The following is a 17085-nucleotide window of genomic DNA, read 5'->3' as shown; positions in this document are numbered from 1 at the left end:
ATCAGTAACATTTCTCTTTGTTCATCATTCTTTCAAGAGTCAACAATTTTAACATTCATAAACAGCAAGATAAAAAATATGCACTGTTCAAGCATTCATTCAGAAAACAAAAAGTATTGTTACCACATCAATATAATTAAACTAAATTCAAGGATAAATTCGAAACTCATGTACTTCTTGTTCTTTTGAATTAAAAACATTTTTCATTTAACAGAGGTGAAGGATTCATGGAATTATTCTTAGCCTCAAGACATAGTTACTAGACACTAATGATCATGTAATAAAGACACAAACACAGACAAACATGAAGCATAAAACCGAAAAAAACAATAGAGAAATAAGAACAAGGAATGAGTCCACCTTAGTGATGGTGACGCTTTCTTCTTGAAGAACCAATGATGTCCTTGGGCTCTTCTATGTCTCTTCCTTGCCTTTGTTGCTCCTCCCTCATTGCTCTTTGATCTTGTCTAATTCCATGGAGAATGATGGAGTGCTCTTGATGTTCCACCCTTAATTGATCCATATTGTAACTCAAATCTTCTATAGAAGTGTTGAGTTATTCCTAATAATTGTTGGAAGGAAAGTGCATCTCTTGAGGCATCTCCGAGATTTCTTGGTGATGAGCTTCCTCATGCGTCTCTTGGGATCCATGAGTGGGCTCTCTTGTTTGCTCCATCCTCTTCTTAGTGATGGGCTTATCCTCCTCAATGGGGATGTCTCCTTCTATGATAACTCCAGCTGAGTAACATAGATGGCAAATAAGATGAGGAAAAGCTAGCCTTGCCATGGTGGATGACTTTTCGGCTATTTTGTAGAATTCAAGGGAGATGACTTCATGAACTTCTACTTCCTCTCCATTCATGATGCTATGAATCAGGATGGCTCGATCCACAGTAACTTCAGATCGGTTGCTAGTGGGGATGATGGAGCGTTGGATGAACTCCAACCATCCTCTAGCCACAGGCTTAAGGTCCAATCTTCTTAATTGAACCGGCTTGCCTTTGGAGTCTCTTTTCCATTGAGCTCCTTCCACACATATGTCCATAAGGACTTGGTCCAACCTTTGATCAAAATTGACCCTTCTAGTGTAGGGGCGTGCATCTCCTTGCACGAAATTGCAAATCACACTTTTTACAACTCGTACCACTAACCAGCAAGTGCACTGGGTCGTCCAAGTAATACCTTACGTGAGTAAGGGTCGATCTCACGGAGATTGTTGGCTTGAAGCAAGCTATGGTTATCTTGTAACTCTTAGTCAGGATATAATATCAATTATAATTTTTAGTTTTAATTGTAAAAAGTAAAAGAGCATGAAATAAATACTTATTATGCTGTAATGGAGAATATGTTGGAATTTTGGAGATGCTTTGTCTTCTGAATTCCTGTAACATAATGCTTCCTCACTTTCAAACATGCAAGGCTCCTTCCTAGTGTCTAAGATTATGAAATCAGCAGGGATGTAAAGGCCTTCAACCTTTACTAACACGTCCTCTACCAATCCATAAGCTTGTTGATGCGTGAAAACTTGTCTCTCAACAAATTTCCCTTCGGCAAGTATACCAAATTTGTCGTCAAGTAAAAACTCACAATAGAGTGAGGTTGAATCCCACAGGAATTTATTGGTCAAGCAACTTTAGTTGGAAGAGTATGCTAGTTGAGCTAAACAGAGTGTAGTTTGAGAATTGCAGAAAATTAAATGGCGGAAAAGTAAATAGCAGAAAATAAAGTGCAGAATCTTAAATAGGGATTTAGGGTAATGATCATGAAAATAAATGACAGAAAATAAAGAGAATGGGTAAGATCAGAAATGGAAAATTCATTGGGCTCAGGAGATGTTGTATTCTCCGGATCAAGTTTATTTTCATCTCTTCTTCAATCAATGCATCTATTGATCTCCTTGGCAATCTTAGGTGATTAGATTCCAATTCCTTGGTAATCCAATCTCTCTAAGCTTGAACAATTGCCCAATTCTTTGATTTAATTGCTCATGGGAAGAGATGAAGTATGGTCACTGATTATACCACATGTATTTCCAAATCAAAGTGTTGGGAGGATTACATGTCACTATATCTTCCCAGACCCCAATTTGGTCCAACATGAGAAAGTATTTCTAGCATAATCTCCTCATCCCTTTTCCAAGGCTCAGAGAAAATCCAATTATGGAGAGTTTCTTTTCCAAGACAACTAACCAATTGAATTAAGATCGAAAGCTTTCTAGTAAATCAAAAGAGAAGAAAGAAGAAGAGAATGAAAACTATAATTGATCCATCAAATTACAACAGAGCTCCCTAACCCAATGAAAGGGGTTTAGTTGTTCATAGCTCTCAAAATGAAAAATGGCAGAAAAATAATACATCCCAGCTAAAGTGCAGAAAAGTAAATATGCAGAGAGTGGTTCTCCCAAGTGCCAAGCTTCTCTATAGTTCAAAACTACTCCTATATATACTACTCCTCTTGATATTCTAGTGAGTTCTTCAAGTCTTGGATATGTGTTTTGGATCTTGAGTTCACTTACCACAATATCAGGGGAGAGATAGTATATTTCTTCTTGAAACCTTTTAATCTTTTGCTGGTTAAGAATGAGGCACACGACAGAGACAATCTAGAAATAAAAGCATAAATCAATTTTATATAAATCGATATTGCAGTTACTTTTCATGATAAAATCATTAATGTTATTCTAATATTACCTCAGCTTCTTTATGTGTATCAGCTTAGAGAGATGCGAAGTGGATTTTTGACAAAATGTGTTTATCTTGGATATTGAGTGTGCACACGGTGTCATACTCATTAGTATTTTCATCTGCGTATGTTTTCATACGTGTGATCCAGGTGTAGCATTTCTCTCTCATTTCAGCACTCATTTCATTTGTCCTCGCAGGTGTGTGCTTTTTAAATATTTTTTTAAATATTACTACAAAAATTTAAATTAAATAAATATATTATTTGTTGAATACAAAACTTTTTTTATTACCTATAAAAAATATAATATTTATTAATTATTTTTATCGTATTTTTAAATTATAAAAAAAATTTTTTTGTTGATAATATTTTTGGAAGACTTTTTGTCTCTTTCAAGTTTCAAATACTAAACCCGTAGTTAAGTATCTTAACTCCACAAGCTTTTTCCAAATTAATTACCGAAATTTGACTTTTCCATCCAAGTAAAAAAGAAATAAAAAGAAAAAGTAACTATAAATTCTGCGCCGTTTATCTTAAAAAAATCAAAGCCGATAATTCTTTCGTTTCCTTTGTTAAAGGAAGTCTTTTTTCCCTCTTTCTGACCACATCTTCCGGTCTTTCGCAGTCACTAGCGCTATCCTCTTTTAAACCAACCTAAACCAACCTCTTTGGGATGGCACTGGGCAACGCCTCGCTGGGTCCTTCCGTTCCGTATTCGTTCCCTGCTGCATCGTTGTGCACCCAATGCTTTTTACAGTCCCCTCGCCTTTCCCTTCGTGCTTCAGCAGCTCTCACCGAGAAAGCCCGGTTCGTTGCTCGGCGTAAGGAGTCCATTTCCGTTAGGCAACTCGAACGTCCACTAAGTAATGTTAGAGAGTTTGATAGTTACCCTTTCTTTCACTTTGTCTTTATAATGCTTGTAATTTGGGTAAATTCGTTGGATTCATGATTTTGACGTTTCAGTTATCTCATTTTCTTTTGGGTGCTTGTAGTTGAGTACATGCGGTTGCCGGCTAGTCAGTATTCTGTGTTAGACGCGGAGAGGATTGAACGCGTGAATGATAACACCTTCAGGTGTTACGTTTACGGGTTTAAGTTCTTCAACTTTGAGGTTATTCCGGTTTTGCTTGTTAAGGTGGAAGAACAACCTGATGGTTGTTGCATCAAGCTCTTGTCCTGCAAGGTGTGGTTCTCTTATTCCTCTTCTATTTTTACTTTTACTTGTCTCTGTGTCCTTAAGGTCAGGTGGTTCAAGTTGTAGAATCGGCCAAGCGTCAGGTTGGGCTGCCATTTTTATTTAATAATTTGATCTTTTTCTCTTTTTAATCTGCATTTCGTATCATGTTTATTTGTGGTTTTACCATTGTTGACAGCTAGAGGGCTCGCCCATGGTGGCTTCTCAGAATGACAAATTTGATGGTGAGTTTTACTGTTTGCTGCATATTACAATCTATGTAGAAACCAGAAAGTTATTGATTTTTTTAAATAATTTTTTGGGTAAATTTAAAATTCTAGTTTGAACAAATGAACCAAATACACATGAAGGAGTTTGGGATGGACAAAAGTACACACTAAATATTCCTAAATACAAAAGTACACCTCATAGATTGTTTTCAATAGACAAAAGTGTTATACTATTAGTAAGTGTTTGATATTTACGAATCTTTGGCGTGTATTTTTGTCCATTGAAAATAATCTTTGGGGTATACTTTGATATTATGAATCTTAGTGTGTATTTTTTGTCTATTCCAAACTCTTTCAGGTGTACTTTTATCTATTTACTCGTTCATTTTACGTTTGTCTCAGTGTAGGTGAGATGTTTGGAATAAGGTGATTGTTACCTTGATTGACCCTACCATTCAGAAAATCATTATCTTGAGCTTTTAACTTTGAAATGACTACAACTTTTGCCCATTCTGGCTTTGGGTCAGTTCTAATATGTTGGCACTTAAGGAAACGATGCTAACTCGTCCATACTATGAGCAATCATGTGCTTCATTTCTTTTAAACTGGAGAATTTGTTATATGAAGTATGAAATACAGATGTGATAAGGCACAAATATGTTATATTAGCACGGATATGATGATATTGCTTTGATGTTAGACCTGGAACTTTAAGGGTAAATTTGTGTTAGTAGTTTAATTCTTTTAAGGCAAGGGAAGGAATGGTCTGAAATGTGAGTACAGTTCAAGCCCTTCCTGTTTTCCCTTTTACAGTTTTACTCCAAAATCAAAACTCAAAGCTAAATTCTAATAGTCTAAGATCCTGTATGTTCTCTCAAACGAGTTTCTGTTGTTGCAAAATATCCCTCTTTTCTAAATCATTTTAGTATGCATTGTTTACTAAGAAAACTAACAAATTAATATCTTTAACTAAAACAATAATATCATTATCACAGGTAAATGTGACCCTTGCCAGCTCATGATACAATTGATAATATGATTTAATTAACTTTGAAATTTGAAATATTTTGGATGTATCCGTGATGTGTTAATTTTATGTCTGTTATGGTTGTTTTTGGGCATTTAGAACAAAAATATTCTCTTATATTCTAAAAGCACAAATTTTTTTTATTTATTGTTCAAAGGTTTATGAGTTCATAGACATTGATTTTGGGTGCTTATATAGTATTATCAGCCTTTTTATTGCCCATATTATATTGATATGATTGTTGTTGGACTTATACATCTTTAATGCTATTGATTGAACTGTTGTTGGGATTCACTAGCAGCTAGTTGTTGTTGTTGTTATTATTGTTTTCTTTTTATTTATTTATTTACTGTTTTTCAAATTGATAGAGTTATCAAGGTTTAAATATTCAGTACTGTTAGTCAGGATGTAGTTGATGGTTGATAGTTAGCAGCTTAGCATTTATGCATGTAGTTGATAGTTAGTAACTTAGCATTTTTGATAATAGTTGATAGATATCTCTATATATATACCTCTTTTTGGATGACATGAAAACAATGAGATCTTTCTCCTATTTTCTTTGGATTAACATGATATCAGAGCCTAGCGAGAAAACTCGTTGTGTACCAAAAGGATCCATTCTCTTTTTGTCGGATCTGGCCCAATCTCTTTTGCCTTCCTATTGCCCTTCGCAAAGGTATACGTTTCCCATAACCTTTCTCCACATTATGTTGCTTTGAGTTAGCATCGTGTCTCTTTCAACTACTATATTTGTTTGTCGTCTTTGTCTTCTATCTCTATTCCTAAAGCTCCAGGTGAATCCTTATCCCATCTTGGGGAATTGTGTTTATACCTGGCAATCTTATCTCTTGGAAAAGTAAAAAACAAGATGTTAGGAATAAAAATGGACCTATAGTCCAATTAAAAAATTCTCATTAGGAGTAGAATTTATTATAAATAGAATAGTAGTAATAAATTGAGGTAACCCTGAATTGAATAATTTATATTTTTCTTTCTTTGGAATTTTATCAATAGAATTATCTCTCTCCCTTTTGATTCTTCCTTCTAATTTTCCTCTAAATGATTAATTCTTTCCCTATTCTAAATTCTCCTCTTCACATTGGTGCTTTCATTGACCAACATTTTCCATTCTCATGGTAGGTTAGTGATCTCACCTCTAATGGAGCAAATTGGAAGTGTAGTTGTGTAGTTGCGTATTTTATAGCTTTTTTTTATCTTATGCTCAACGTTTGGGTTTGAATAATGCTGAAAAATTGAAGAATTTTCTCAATGGATTGGAAAATTATATCGATAGAGATATTATCTTTGATGATCCTCAAACTCTTTGGGATGCATTTTATTTAACAAAATTTTATGAATAATGATGGAAATATCCATTTTCAAAAATGTAAAAGCCAACAATAAGGTAGCGTTTGTTTTGAGGTAATGCGACGGAGACTGTTGTTTGGCTCAGAGATTGGTATTAAAATTTCAATATCTGTTCCTAAAATTTTAGTATTTCAATACCTCCAAAAAGTGGGGACACAGGGAACTGAAATATTTGGAGACGGAGATTGAAACTTTAATAACATTTTATACCTAAAATACTTCCATTTCAATTAATTAATTCCAATTTTACCCTTTGTGCAAATTAAATTAGAGCTTTATTCATATTTCAGTCTTTATCTCCCACTTTACTCCAAACACAATACTAAAACTTATTTCAATCTCTATCTCTCAGTCTCTGCCTCAGTCTCAGTCTCTCTGTGTCTGTCTCTGTTCCAAACCCCACCTAACGTCCCAACAACAGATTTAGATCTACAACAATTCATCAACAAAATTACAGGATGCATTAACAATTCCATATCCAGAATTTCAAATTCACAACAACAACAACAAAGTCTTGTCCCACTAGCTGGGTCGGCTACATGAATCAAACGACGCCATTGAGCTCTGTTATGTATCATGTCTATAGAGAAATCGTTTACATGTAGATCTTGTTTGACTATCTCATGGATGGTCTTCTTAGGTCTTCCTCTGCCTTTCACTCCTTGTCCATCTTTCATCTCATCCACCCTCCTGACTGGATGTTCTGTCGGTCTTCTTATCACATGTCCAAACCACCTAAGACGCGATTCTACCATGTTTTTCACAATGGGTGCTACTCCAATTCTCTCTCTTATATCTTCGTTCCTTATTTTATCTAATCGCGTATAACCACTCATCCATCTCAACATCTTCATTTCTGTCACACTCAGTATATATTCATGCTCCCTTTTGGTCGCCCAACACTCCGTACCATAAAGCATAGCCGGTCTTATAGCAGTGCAATATAATTTATCTTTAAGTTTTAAATGCACATTTTTGTCACATATAAAACTAGATGCACTCCGCCATTTTGACTAATCTGCTTGGATCCTATGATCTACATCATGTTCAATCTCTCTATTATCCTGTATAATGCATCCAATCTTTTAACTTTTCGTAGGATATTTTCTCCAATCTTCACCTCTATATTAGGGTTTTCCCTTCTCAGACCGAACTTACATTCCATATATTCCGTCTTACTACGGCTTATGCGCAGACCATACACTTCTATAGCTTCTTTCCATAAGTCCAACTTCTTATTTAGGTCTTCCCTTGACTCTCCCATAAAGACGATATCATCGGGAAAACACATGTCCCATGGCACAGGCTCTTGGATGTGGTCTATGAGTATTTCCAAGACTAATGTAAAAAGGTATGAACGTAAGGTATGGACGTAAGGATGATCCCTGGTATAATCCTATACCAATAGGAAATTACTCTGTCACACCACCTTGAGTGTTCACACTAGTTGTGGCCCCATCATATGTTTTTAATTACACGAATATTCTTCAAACGCATTAGAAAAATATTCTTCCAGTAACAAGAACAACCGAATTGAAAAACATTCAAATTACTACAACAGAAGAGCATTCTAATACAACATTCACAGCCTTCCATTTCAGCCACAATTCAGATTCTGAAGGTGCAGAATTAGAGAAGGAATCAACTAGAATTCCAAATCTGCAATCGGAGTTTCTGATTTTGGAACCAATTTAGCTGTACGCTGGAACGCAATCTCTGGATGCCGATGGTTGTACCTGGAGGGGAACAAAACCGGTCGAGGAAGACAGCGATATCGACGGCGGCAGAACCACTCAGAATTAGGGGTGCACAGACCCGGTCCGGCCCGAAGGCTCGGTCCGGTCCCGAACACTTTTGGGGCTAATTTGGTGTGATTTTATCGGGTTTAGGACCGGGTAAGGGTCTCAAAAATAGACCCGGTCATTATTTCGGGTCGGGTCCGGGCCATAGCTCGGGCCACCCGAAGTCGGCCCGGTGGCCCGGTCATCATACACAATTTATATTTTGTGTTATCAGTGATGGATCATGACTATTCTTATGTGGAATTTAAGTATTGTAAATTTTAATATTTTGTGTTAGTCATTATAAGACTATAAATTAATGTTTTATGTTTAGAATGTTTAGACTTTAGACTAATGCATAATATTGTGTTATTTGTATTGATTTAAATATTTGGTATTATTAGACAATATTAGTATTGATTGTGGTTATGCTTTAATTTTAAAGAAGGGTTGGTTCTTGTTATATTTTTCTAAGTGAATTTTACCATGTTAAATAATGGTTAGAGACTTGGAAATTTGGATATTTTTACATGCTAGCTTACAAGAAGGTATCAACGTAATGTAATGTTAACGGTCCGGTTTTCACCCGGTATAATTGTGGCCCGAAAGTGTATTGGTTTTATCGGGTCTAGGGCCGGGTTCGGATCTAGCAAATAGACTTGGTATATATTTCGGGTCGGGTTTGGGTCACATCAAACCCGGTTTCACCCGGCCCATGTGCACCCCTACTCAGAATAGTGGCGGTGGGCGAAGCACGACCAATAGCGGCACCGAGGATGGCATCGTCAAGAAGGAAAGCGGAGCAACGAAGACGAAACGGCTTCCATTTACCTTAATGGAGCAGCGACGGGGTAAGGCTGAGATCTCCGATTTCCTGGGTTCAGTCATGGACTTCCGATGGTGGCTAGGCCACCACCACTCATGGAGGCATCGTTTCCCTGGGATCGTGATGCGGCGGCGACAAGCCTCGAGTTCTCCAGCGGTGGCGACATTGATGGTGGCACACGCGGTTGTTGGTACAGCGGTGGGTCGCAGGCAAGGAAGAAGTGCGAGGTGGTGATTGGAGGGAACCATAGCCATGCTCCAGCGGTGGTGTGGTTGGGCGGCGAGGGAGTGGCTTGTGATAAGAGAATGTTCTGGAAGGAAGTTGAGGGTGAAGCCACATTAGGGTTCTGCTTTGGAATCTTGGGCCTAACCTTATTCATTTTGGGCTCAATCTCTAATGTGCAGGTCATAGAAGATTTTGGTATACCAACTTAGTTTAAGTGGACTCAATTTATTTTAAACAATGGGATTTTGGTAGTAATTTTGTTTTTTTTAGCAGTAGAATAGAAATAAGATAGAAAATATTATTTTAAGAGTAACTATTATTTTTATTATTTGTTATAAGAATTTATATTTTAATTAGGATTTAATTTTTTCTACTACCTTGACATTAAGGGGAATGTAATGTTAGTAAAAATGGGTCTATATTCTAATTAAAAAAAATTCTCATTAGGAGTAGAATTTACTATAAATAGAATAGTAGTACTAGAATGAGGTAACCATGAATTGAGTAATTTGTATCTTTCTTTCTTTAGAATTCTATCAATTGAATTATCTCTCTCCCTCTTGATTCTTCCTAATTTCCCTCAGAATGAATAATTTTTTTCCCTATTCTAAATTCTCCTCCTTACACAAGATGCGGTTGGATGATCTAGTGCTGAGGTAAAATATCGTGCTATTGCATTAACTTTATGTGAACTTATGTGGCTGAAGCAACTTCTTGAAGAATTCCAATTTAGAAGAAGAGTCTATCAGTCTTGTATGTGCAGGTCTGTGTATTGCCTATAATCCAGCCTTTTATGAGAGGACTAAACACATCAAGGTTGACTGCTATTTTACTAGAGACAAATGATTCTATGTGGAGATATCACCACAAGTTTTGTTATTCCAAATGACCAATTGGTAGATATTTTAACTATGGCTTTAAGAGGCCTCAGAATAAGTTACTTATATAACAAACTTGGTATTATGGTCTATAATTCTATATCCTCAAGCTTGAGGAGGAGTGTTGAAAGTCAACATGCAGTTGGTAGTTAGAACTTTAGCATTTATGATAGATATCTCTATATATACCTCTTTTTGGATGAAATGAAAGCAATGAGTTCTTTCTCCAATTTTTCTCCACAATAACATAGCAAGGTAGAATGGGTTCTCTCTCTTGTGAAGCTTTTGGCTTGTAGGTACTGTTGTCCGTCTGTTTGCAAACTAAAACATAGAATGACTTTCAAATACTTACCATAAAAGCTGATCCTTGTTCCGCTTATTACTGCTTTTTGATGAAGTTTACTAGCTATCTCCATTGTAATCTGCAAACACTATGATTATAAACTCTTGTGCAGTTGTGCCCTTAATGAGGAAAGGTTAAAAAAAAAATCTGCACAAAGTCATACTATTCGGTTTATTCTACTTTCTGGAATGCCTTTTCAATACTTTAAGATGGTAATGCAGCTTTAATGGTGAACCGGATATCATGTGACAGTGATTCTGACATGTCATTGGTACATAAACTCACATCAGATACTTTAATTGAGGTAAGCATTGAAATTCCTTTCGCCTTCCGAGTAATACCAAAGCAAGCGATTGAATCTGCTGGAACTCAGGTCCTTGAACAAATACTTAGGATTATGCTTCCCCGGTTTATGTCACAGGTTTGTTTTAATCTTAATTTTATTTTCTTCTGAAGAAAATATTGAGACTTTAAGAATTTAAATGAAAAGAGAGGCCCCCTGCCTGGCATGTCGGCCGCATGGTGGTTAATAATGAATTTCCTTGCATCTAACCCCTTATTAAGAGGGTTTATAATTTGACGGAGAGAGAAGGGGGCTGCAAGACCTTATTAAGAGAGGTTGAGTGTGCCTATAAGTACCCCTTTGTTTTTTGGGCATAGAAAGTATTTATTAAAAAAGCATAAGTAGGAATTTCCAAATTTTAATTATTTGGATTTGATATTATAATATCACTTCAATACAAGGTGAATCAAGTTTTATTATGTATAATGTCCCAAATGAATGTGAAGGTGACTTTATTATCCGTTGTATTTTAGCACATTGCTTCAAATTATGCTTTTGTTCTTAATGAAAATATCATCGAAACACATTAAAAGCCACATAAATCATCTAACTGAGTGTTTCAGAAGTTGCTGATGAAAAAAAAAATGCTAGGATAGTTTGAGATCATATCTCGAAACACATCAAAAGGATGAGTGGGATTTTAGAATGCATCGGTGCCATGCTGTTTTGTTTGGAACTTTGACGAAAGAGCCATGCTTCTCATGAAGCTTTTAAGAGATGATTTCAAACATGATCTCAAGAAAAAAGTATGAGGCCTTTAGGTTTTAATTTTAGCCATTTCTGCTTGTGCATGCAACCTAAATTTTCCGAAGTGGTGTTACTTTGTACTTATTAATGGTTGGTGCCTGTTTTGGGCAAAAAATATAAAAGCAATGATAATATTCTTTTGGTCCTTTTAAATACCCAGTCCTGCCCCTATGGACAAAAGAATAATGACAAAAGAAAAAGAGTAAAAAAAAAGCCCGGATTGAAGTTTTGGGGACATAAACTTTAGACCCTAGCTCTCATTCTGTAACAACTGGTATCATAGGTAAGAAATAAAGCAATGCAAAAGCAACAGAAAAATGGAGAAAATGGAGTGTACCAGAGAGGTTTCACCATTATCCAATTGATGCATTGAAAGCTGTATGAAAATAGAAATGGAAGGAAAAAGTGGTGATAGGATTTGAAGAACCATCCTCATTCCTAAGGTTCCGAGTCTAATTCTCAAGGTCTGACCTCTCTGCTCCTGCAATGTCTCCTAAAGGAATTTCAGATCCCCTCCACACTCACATTGCCAGATGGCAAGGTGGTTACATTAGCTGGCTCAGTCTCCTTCATTCTTCGCTGCCTCACTTTTTTCCTCACATAGCTAAATGGCAAGGGTGGGATTTTTCCTGTCCAATTATTGCGTCCTCAACTCTATCATTCGAATCTTCCTTTTGCTTTCCTGTGATTACTGTTTTAATATTACTGCTGACATGTGCATGAAATATGTCTTTCCTAGAGTGGTACATTGAGGTTGAATGATACTTCTGGTTTAAATTTTCTTGCATAATTCACTTTGTTAGAGTCCCATAGTTTTAGTATGTGGTTGAATTAGTTATGATTTTCTGGCTGTGTATGCTCTATACATGATATTTTGTGTCATCACAAGAATGTGGTTTAATTATGATATTCTGGTTCATATGCTGCTCTAAAGATGATATTGTGTCATCCTAAGGAATTCACATTCATGGAAATAACTCATCTATGGTATAAAAGTTGAAAAAGAATTCAACAGATAATTCTAAAGTACTAGCTCCCTTTGTTATGGGACTGTAGCGGTCGTGGGGGCTAATTGAGTTGCACAAGATGCTATCTGCTCTGAGTTATTTATCTAAGTACTTGTGTTGCTCTAATGAATCTCTGAAAATATGTGATAATTGTTATTTTGGTTTGTTCTATGTTAGACATTACTATTCTGAATATGAATTCCTTATTTTCTTTATGAACAATGTTGGCACTTTTTCTTAGATTTTAATCTTAGGTGACAAGTAGCATTTCATTGCATCATAGAGCAATAGGTTGTCTTTATTGAATTATTTTTTTATTAGCTTATGCTTGTTAAACTATGAATATGTGAGATTTGAAAGATTATTTGTATTTTAAAAGCTGATTTGTAATGACCTTCTGTCAAAATTCTTAAAAGAAAGATTTTTGTGTTTTGACTTCTTTGAAAATACCAACTTAGGTTTAGGAAGAGCTTTAAAATGCAATAAAGGTTGGGGGGAAAAAAGAGTTCATGGACGCGGTGCTCGTTGCTTGTATACTTGTAATTATGTACTTGTGGCCAAGTTGAAAACGAATTTGACAATATCATTTTGTGTTGTATTCTAAACTAATATGATATAGAGCACTAATGGTTTATGAGCTCAGTTTTCTAGAAAACAATTTCATTTATGTAGTGATTTTTTAAGAACTGAAATGGATCTGGAATAGGTTGCATGTTTTTTAGTTGAAGTGTTTGAATATAATATTCTATCAAATGTACAGGAAATCATTTTCTTTATAGAGAAATTACAGAAATAGAAATAATTATAAAATAGGAAAGAAGAGATTTATAACTAAAGAAAAATAGAAATAAAGAAAATAGTCTAAAATAAAGAAAAGATTTCTAATAATAAAATTTCTAAAATTAAGTTAAACAAAAAAAAAAGATTTATAACTAATTCTATTTTCATATAAAAGATTCATGAAAGAAATTAGGAATCTGATTTTGATTTGATTTAGTCAACACTCCCCCTCAAGTTGGCTTGAAGATATCATTCATTATCAGCTTGCTTATTATGTTATAGGGTAATCCTTTAATTAGAACATCTGCTAATTGCTACGTGGTTGGAACATATGAGATGCAAATCTGTCCTCTCTCAATCTCTTCAACATGTTTAGTTCTATCATGCAACACTGGATTATGAGAAATAGAAATTACAGATTTGTTGTCACAATACAATCTCATTGGTAGAGAAATGAGAACTTTTAGTTTTTGTAGGATTTTTTCTACCCATAGTGCTTCACATATTTCATGAGAAATGGGAACTACCTCACAACACTCTTTTCACGTGTATTACTCGGATTAGAACACTCGTGTTTACACTCAATTTCTGGCTTTTATCCTCTTTTGATCTCACCGCTCTTGTTGTTTTCCTTTCTTGGATTGCATTAATAAGTTGCACAGAAAATAAAAAATTGAGGCACCAAACTAAGATAAACTAAGATAATCTGAATGATAGATACTTTTAATTTGAGACAACTAAAGTATGTGACATAGGAAAGAAAACAATGAGTGACACTAAGGTGATACAAATTAGAAAAATTTGAATTTTAATTAAACCCAAAGTAATTCTGGAAAAGGTAAAGGCAAATGTGAAAAATTTGTGATTGATTTTTTTTTGTAGAATTTTGAAAAAAAGATTGAAAACTGTATAATTGATCTTTTTTTTCAACTTTTTTTGGGCGATGTCTTTTTTGTAGACTATAGTAATTGCAGAAACAATTTAATAATAATTGTTTTTTTTTTCTCTAAAGTAAATCTGCAGAAATTGAAGAGAAAAACAAAGACTAAACAAGAATCTTAGAACGTGTAGATAAATAAAAATTTATCTATGACCTGTAACTGATACCAAATGATAAATTTAAGGAGTTTAATAAAGACAAATTAAAGTCCTAGTGGAAGGATTGGAAGGGAGAAGGAAGAAGAATAAGAAAGGACACCACGGGAACGAAAGGGTGTAGAAAAGTAGTGGAAGCAGTAGGATGAAACAAAATTGGATGAAAACCTTAATGAAAAAATTTGAATTATTAAAGAGGAGGATAGATTTTTCTACTAGACCTCTAACATACTTTTTCTTAGCAATTTAGGTCACTGAAGGGATTTTTTATTAGACTTTCAAAGAACTTGTTCTTGACAACCTGGATCAGAAGGCTAAAGTTGAAGAAACCATCACACAGAATCACCTTATGTTGGATTTTTTTAATCTTCTTCATACAACAAGCGTAACAAATCACTCACTTCACTTAGGGTTTGTCTGGACGCCATTTTTGGTAAAAGTGATTTTATATTTGGATATCTCATGTAAAAAGATTTTTTATCTATCAATTATGTTTGGGTAAAATAAGATAAAAATATTTCTTTATTCATTTATTTTTAAAAAACATCTTTTTTAAAAGAAAAAAGATCTCTTAAAAAAAGATGTAAATCTTAACTTTTCAAAATAAATGATTTTTTTTCTAGTGCTTTTAGTTTTATTATTAGAAATTTGTCAAACACACTAAAAAATAAAAAAGTATTTTTTTTCCATTAAAAAAGATATTTTTTATGGATTTAATGACGCCCAAACAAACACTTAATCACACAATAAAAACGTACATAAAGCAATTGAAAATTTTATTCATAAAAAAAATGTAAATTGTCTCACAGAAAGTGTTTAAATAGATTCCTAACAAACTAGATAAAAAATAAGAAGATAATTTAAATTAGATTTGATCTTATTAGAATAGATTAGATTTGATTTAAATTTAAATTTCTTAAAAATACTATTAAGCAAATCAAATCTTCTAATAAACGTTAATAACAAAGCAAACTAAAATATAGATCTAATAATTTTGAAAATTAATAATAATTTATGCCTTTCACTCAAAAGCCTTGTCTTTTCTCTCTTGGTTAGAACTTGCTTAATTCCTCGCGTATGAGTGCTGTCAAATTTTCAAAGCTCTCCTTGAATTTCTTTGCTCGTGCTCTAGTGATGGGACCATTCGGAAGTGTGACGTTTCCATTCTGCCGTTAAGGCTTTTGAGTGAAACCTGAAGAGATTTCATGGTGAGCTCTACCCCGTCATACTTTTGCTCGCTGCCATCTCCTTTGAAGAAGTCTTCCTTTGAATATTCCACTTCATCCTATTTGTTACCATCCAACTTAGCCAATTTTTGTACAAATTGTTCAAACTTGCTGTTACTCACCTGAACGGCGGCATTACCTGTCATCACCAAATAGTTGTGTAGATTGAGTTGCTGAGACATATTTGAGGTGCATTTCCGGGTTAAAAAGAAAACAAAAGTGTTCACAGATTCTTCTTAGAGTTTATGGTTCAATATTGAAAGTATGTTTGCGTATAATTTCTTTCTTATTACCCCAATAATTTTTATGACACATCTTATTCATTTTTCTTATTTTATATTATTTTTTGTCAAATTCCTGTAAGCAGTTAGTGAAGGATTATCATGCGTGGGCTTCTGGCGATACCTCAAGGGGGCCACTAGGTACTGGTGAAATATGAAATCTCGTCAGTAGCGATTGCAGCTGGTGCTGGAAGTAAATTCTAGTGGTTAACTGGTTGTAGTTTAAACAAAATCCGATTGTAGCATATGCATGCAAGTTGGTTTGTTATTTCACTATATTTTTATGATACATTTTCGACCTAATAGTAGGAGTGTGGAAATCAGCAAAATTAGAGCTACTCAGTCAGTCACTACAACATAGTGGTAATTGCAAGCGTTATGGCAATGTAACTTTTGTGCATGCGTTATACTATAGTAAGTAGCAGGTTAGGGGAAGAAAATGCCGCGAGCTTGTTTAAGGGTTGGGGAATGTGTTCTATCATGAGTCTCTCACAAAATGCTGCTATTTTCTTCTTTTATGACTTGCAGACATTTTTTTGGGTAATAAAAAATGATTCTTTTGTTTCTTTTTATTTTTTTTTCTCCTGTCAAGATAATAGAAAATGAGTTTACTAATGAGATTTCAGTTAAATATTGAACATTATATTGCCTCTTTACTAGTACATATCCTGTAATATCTTAGTTGTTTTGGATCATATTTATTATTTGATAATTAATTAGTTAAATTTATATTAATTTAAAATTTAAACTCAAGAAAAACTCAGAAGATAATGTACTTAAAAAAATTAACATATCTAATTTAAAATTTGAAAATATGGCAACACTAATTTTAGTATTGATTGGATCTAAATAATCTGATTATATGAAAAGATGATAAAATCATATTGTCTGTCAAAATCAGATTTAAATTTAATTAGGTAGATAAATTTGTTATAAATTTATAATAGAAAATTAGTGTAATCAATTAGCCTAACATACTATTAGTATTCTATAAATATCTGAAACTATAGTTATTCAATTTGACTTGGTTTAAACATAGTTTCAAGGCTAACTCAATTTTTTATAAATTTGT

At 34.2% G+C, this 17085-nt stretch overlaps 1 protein-coding gene across 5 annotated transcripts; it reads left to right on the top strand.

Moving 5' to 3' along the window:
* The first annotated feature begins 3241 nt into the window (after positions 1–3241).
* LOC130944542 (uncharacterized) lies at positions 3242–16580 on the top strand. Of its 5 annotated transcripts, XR_009072065.1 has the most exons (6): positions 3242–3545; positions 3675–3865; positions 4056–4101; positions 5693–5789; positions 10756–10955; positions 16100–16118. XR_009072065.1 is itself a non-coding variant. In XM_057872893.1 (5 exons), exons 1-5 carry the CDS (start codon positions 3356–3358, stop codon positions 16169–16171), a joined length of 699 nt encoding a protein of 232 aa, XP_057728876.1. In that variant the 5' UTR covers positions 3242–3355; the 3' UTR covers positions 16172–16580. The 5 variants fall into 5 exon arrangements, 4 of the variants coding, with proteins under 4 accessions (XP_057728876.1, XP_057728878.1, XP_057728879.1 ...); XM_057872893.1 differs by lacking the exon at positions 5693–5789 and having other exon boundaries at positions 16100–16580; XM_057872895.1 differs by lacking the exon at positions 16100–16118 and having other exon boundaries at positions 10647–10776.
* The last annotated feature ends 505 nt before the right edge of the window (positions 16581–17085 follow it).

This window comes from Arachis stenosperma, chromosome 8 (genome assembly GCF_014773155.1).
Source record: "Arachis stenosperma cultivar V10309 chromosome 8, arast.V10309.gnm1.PFL2, whole genome shotgun sequence".
Lineage (NCBI taxonomy): Eukaryota > Viridiplantae > Streptophyta > Magnoliopsida > Fabales > Fabaceae > Arachis > Arachis stenosperma.
This window is presented reverse-complemented; position numbering and strand designations above follow the sequence as displayed.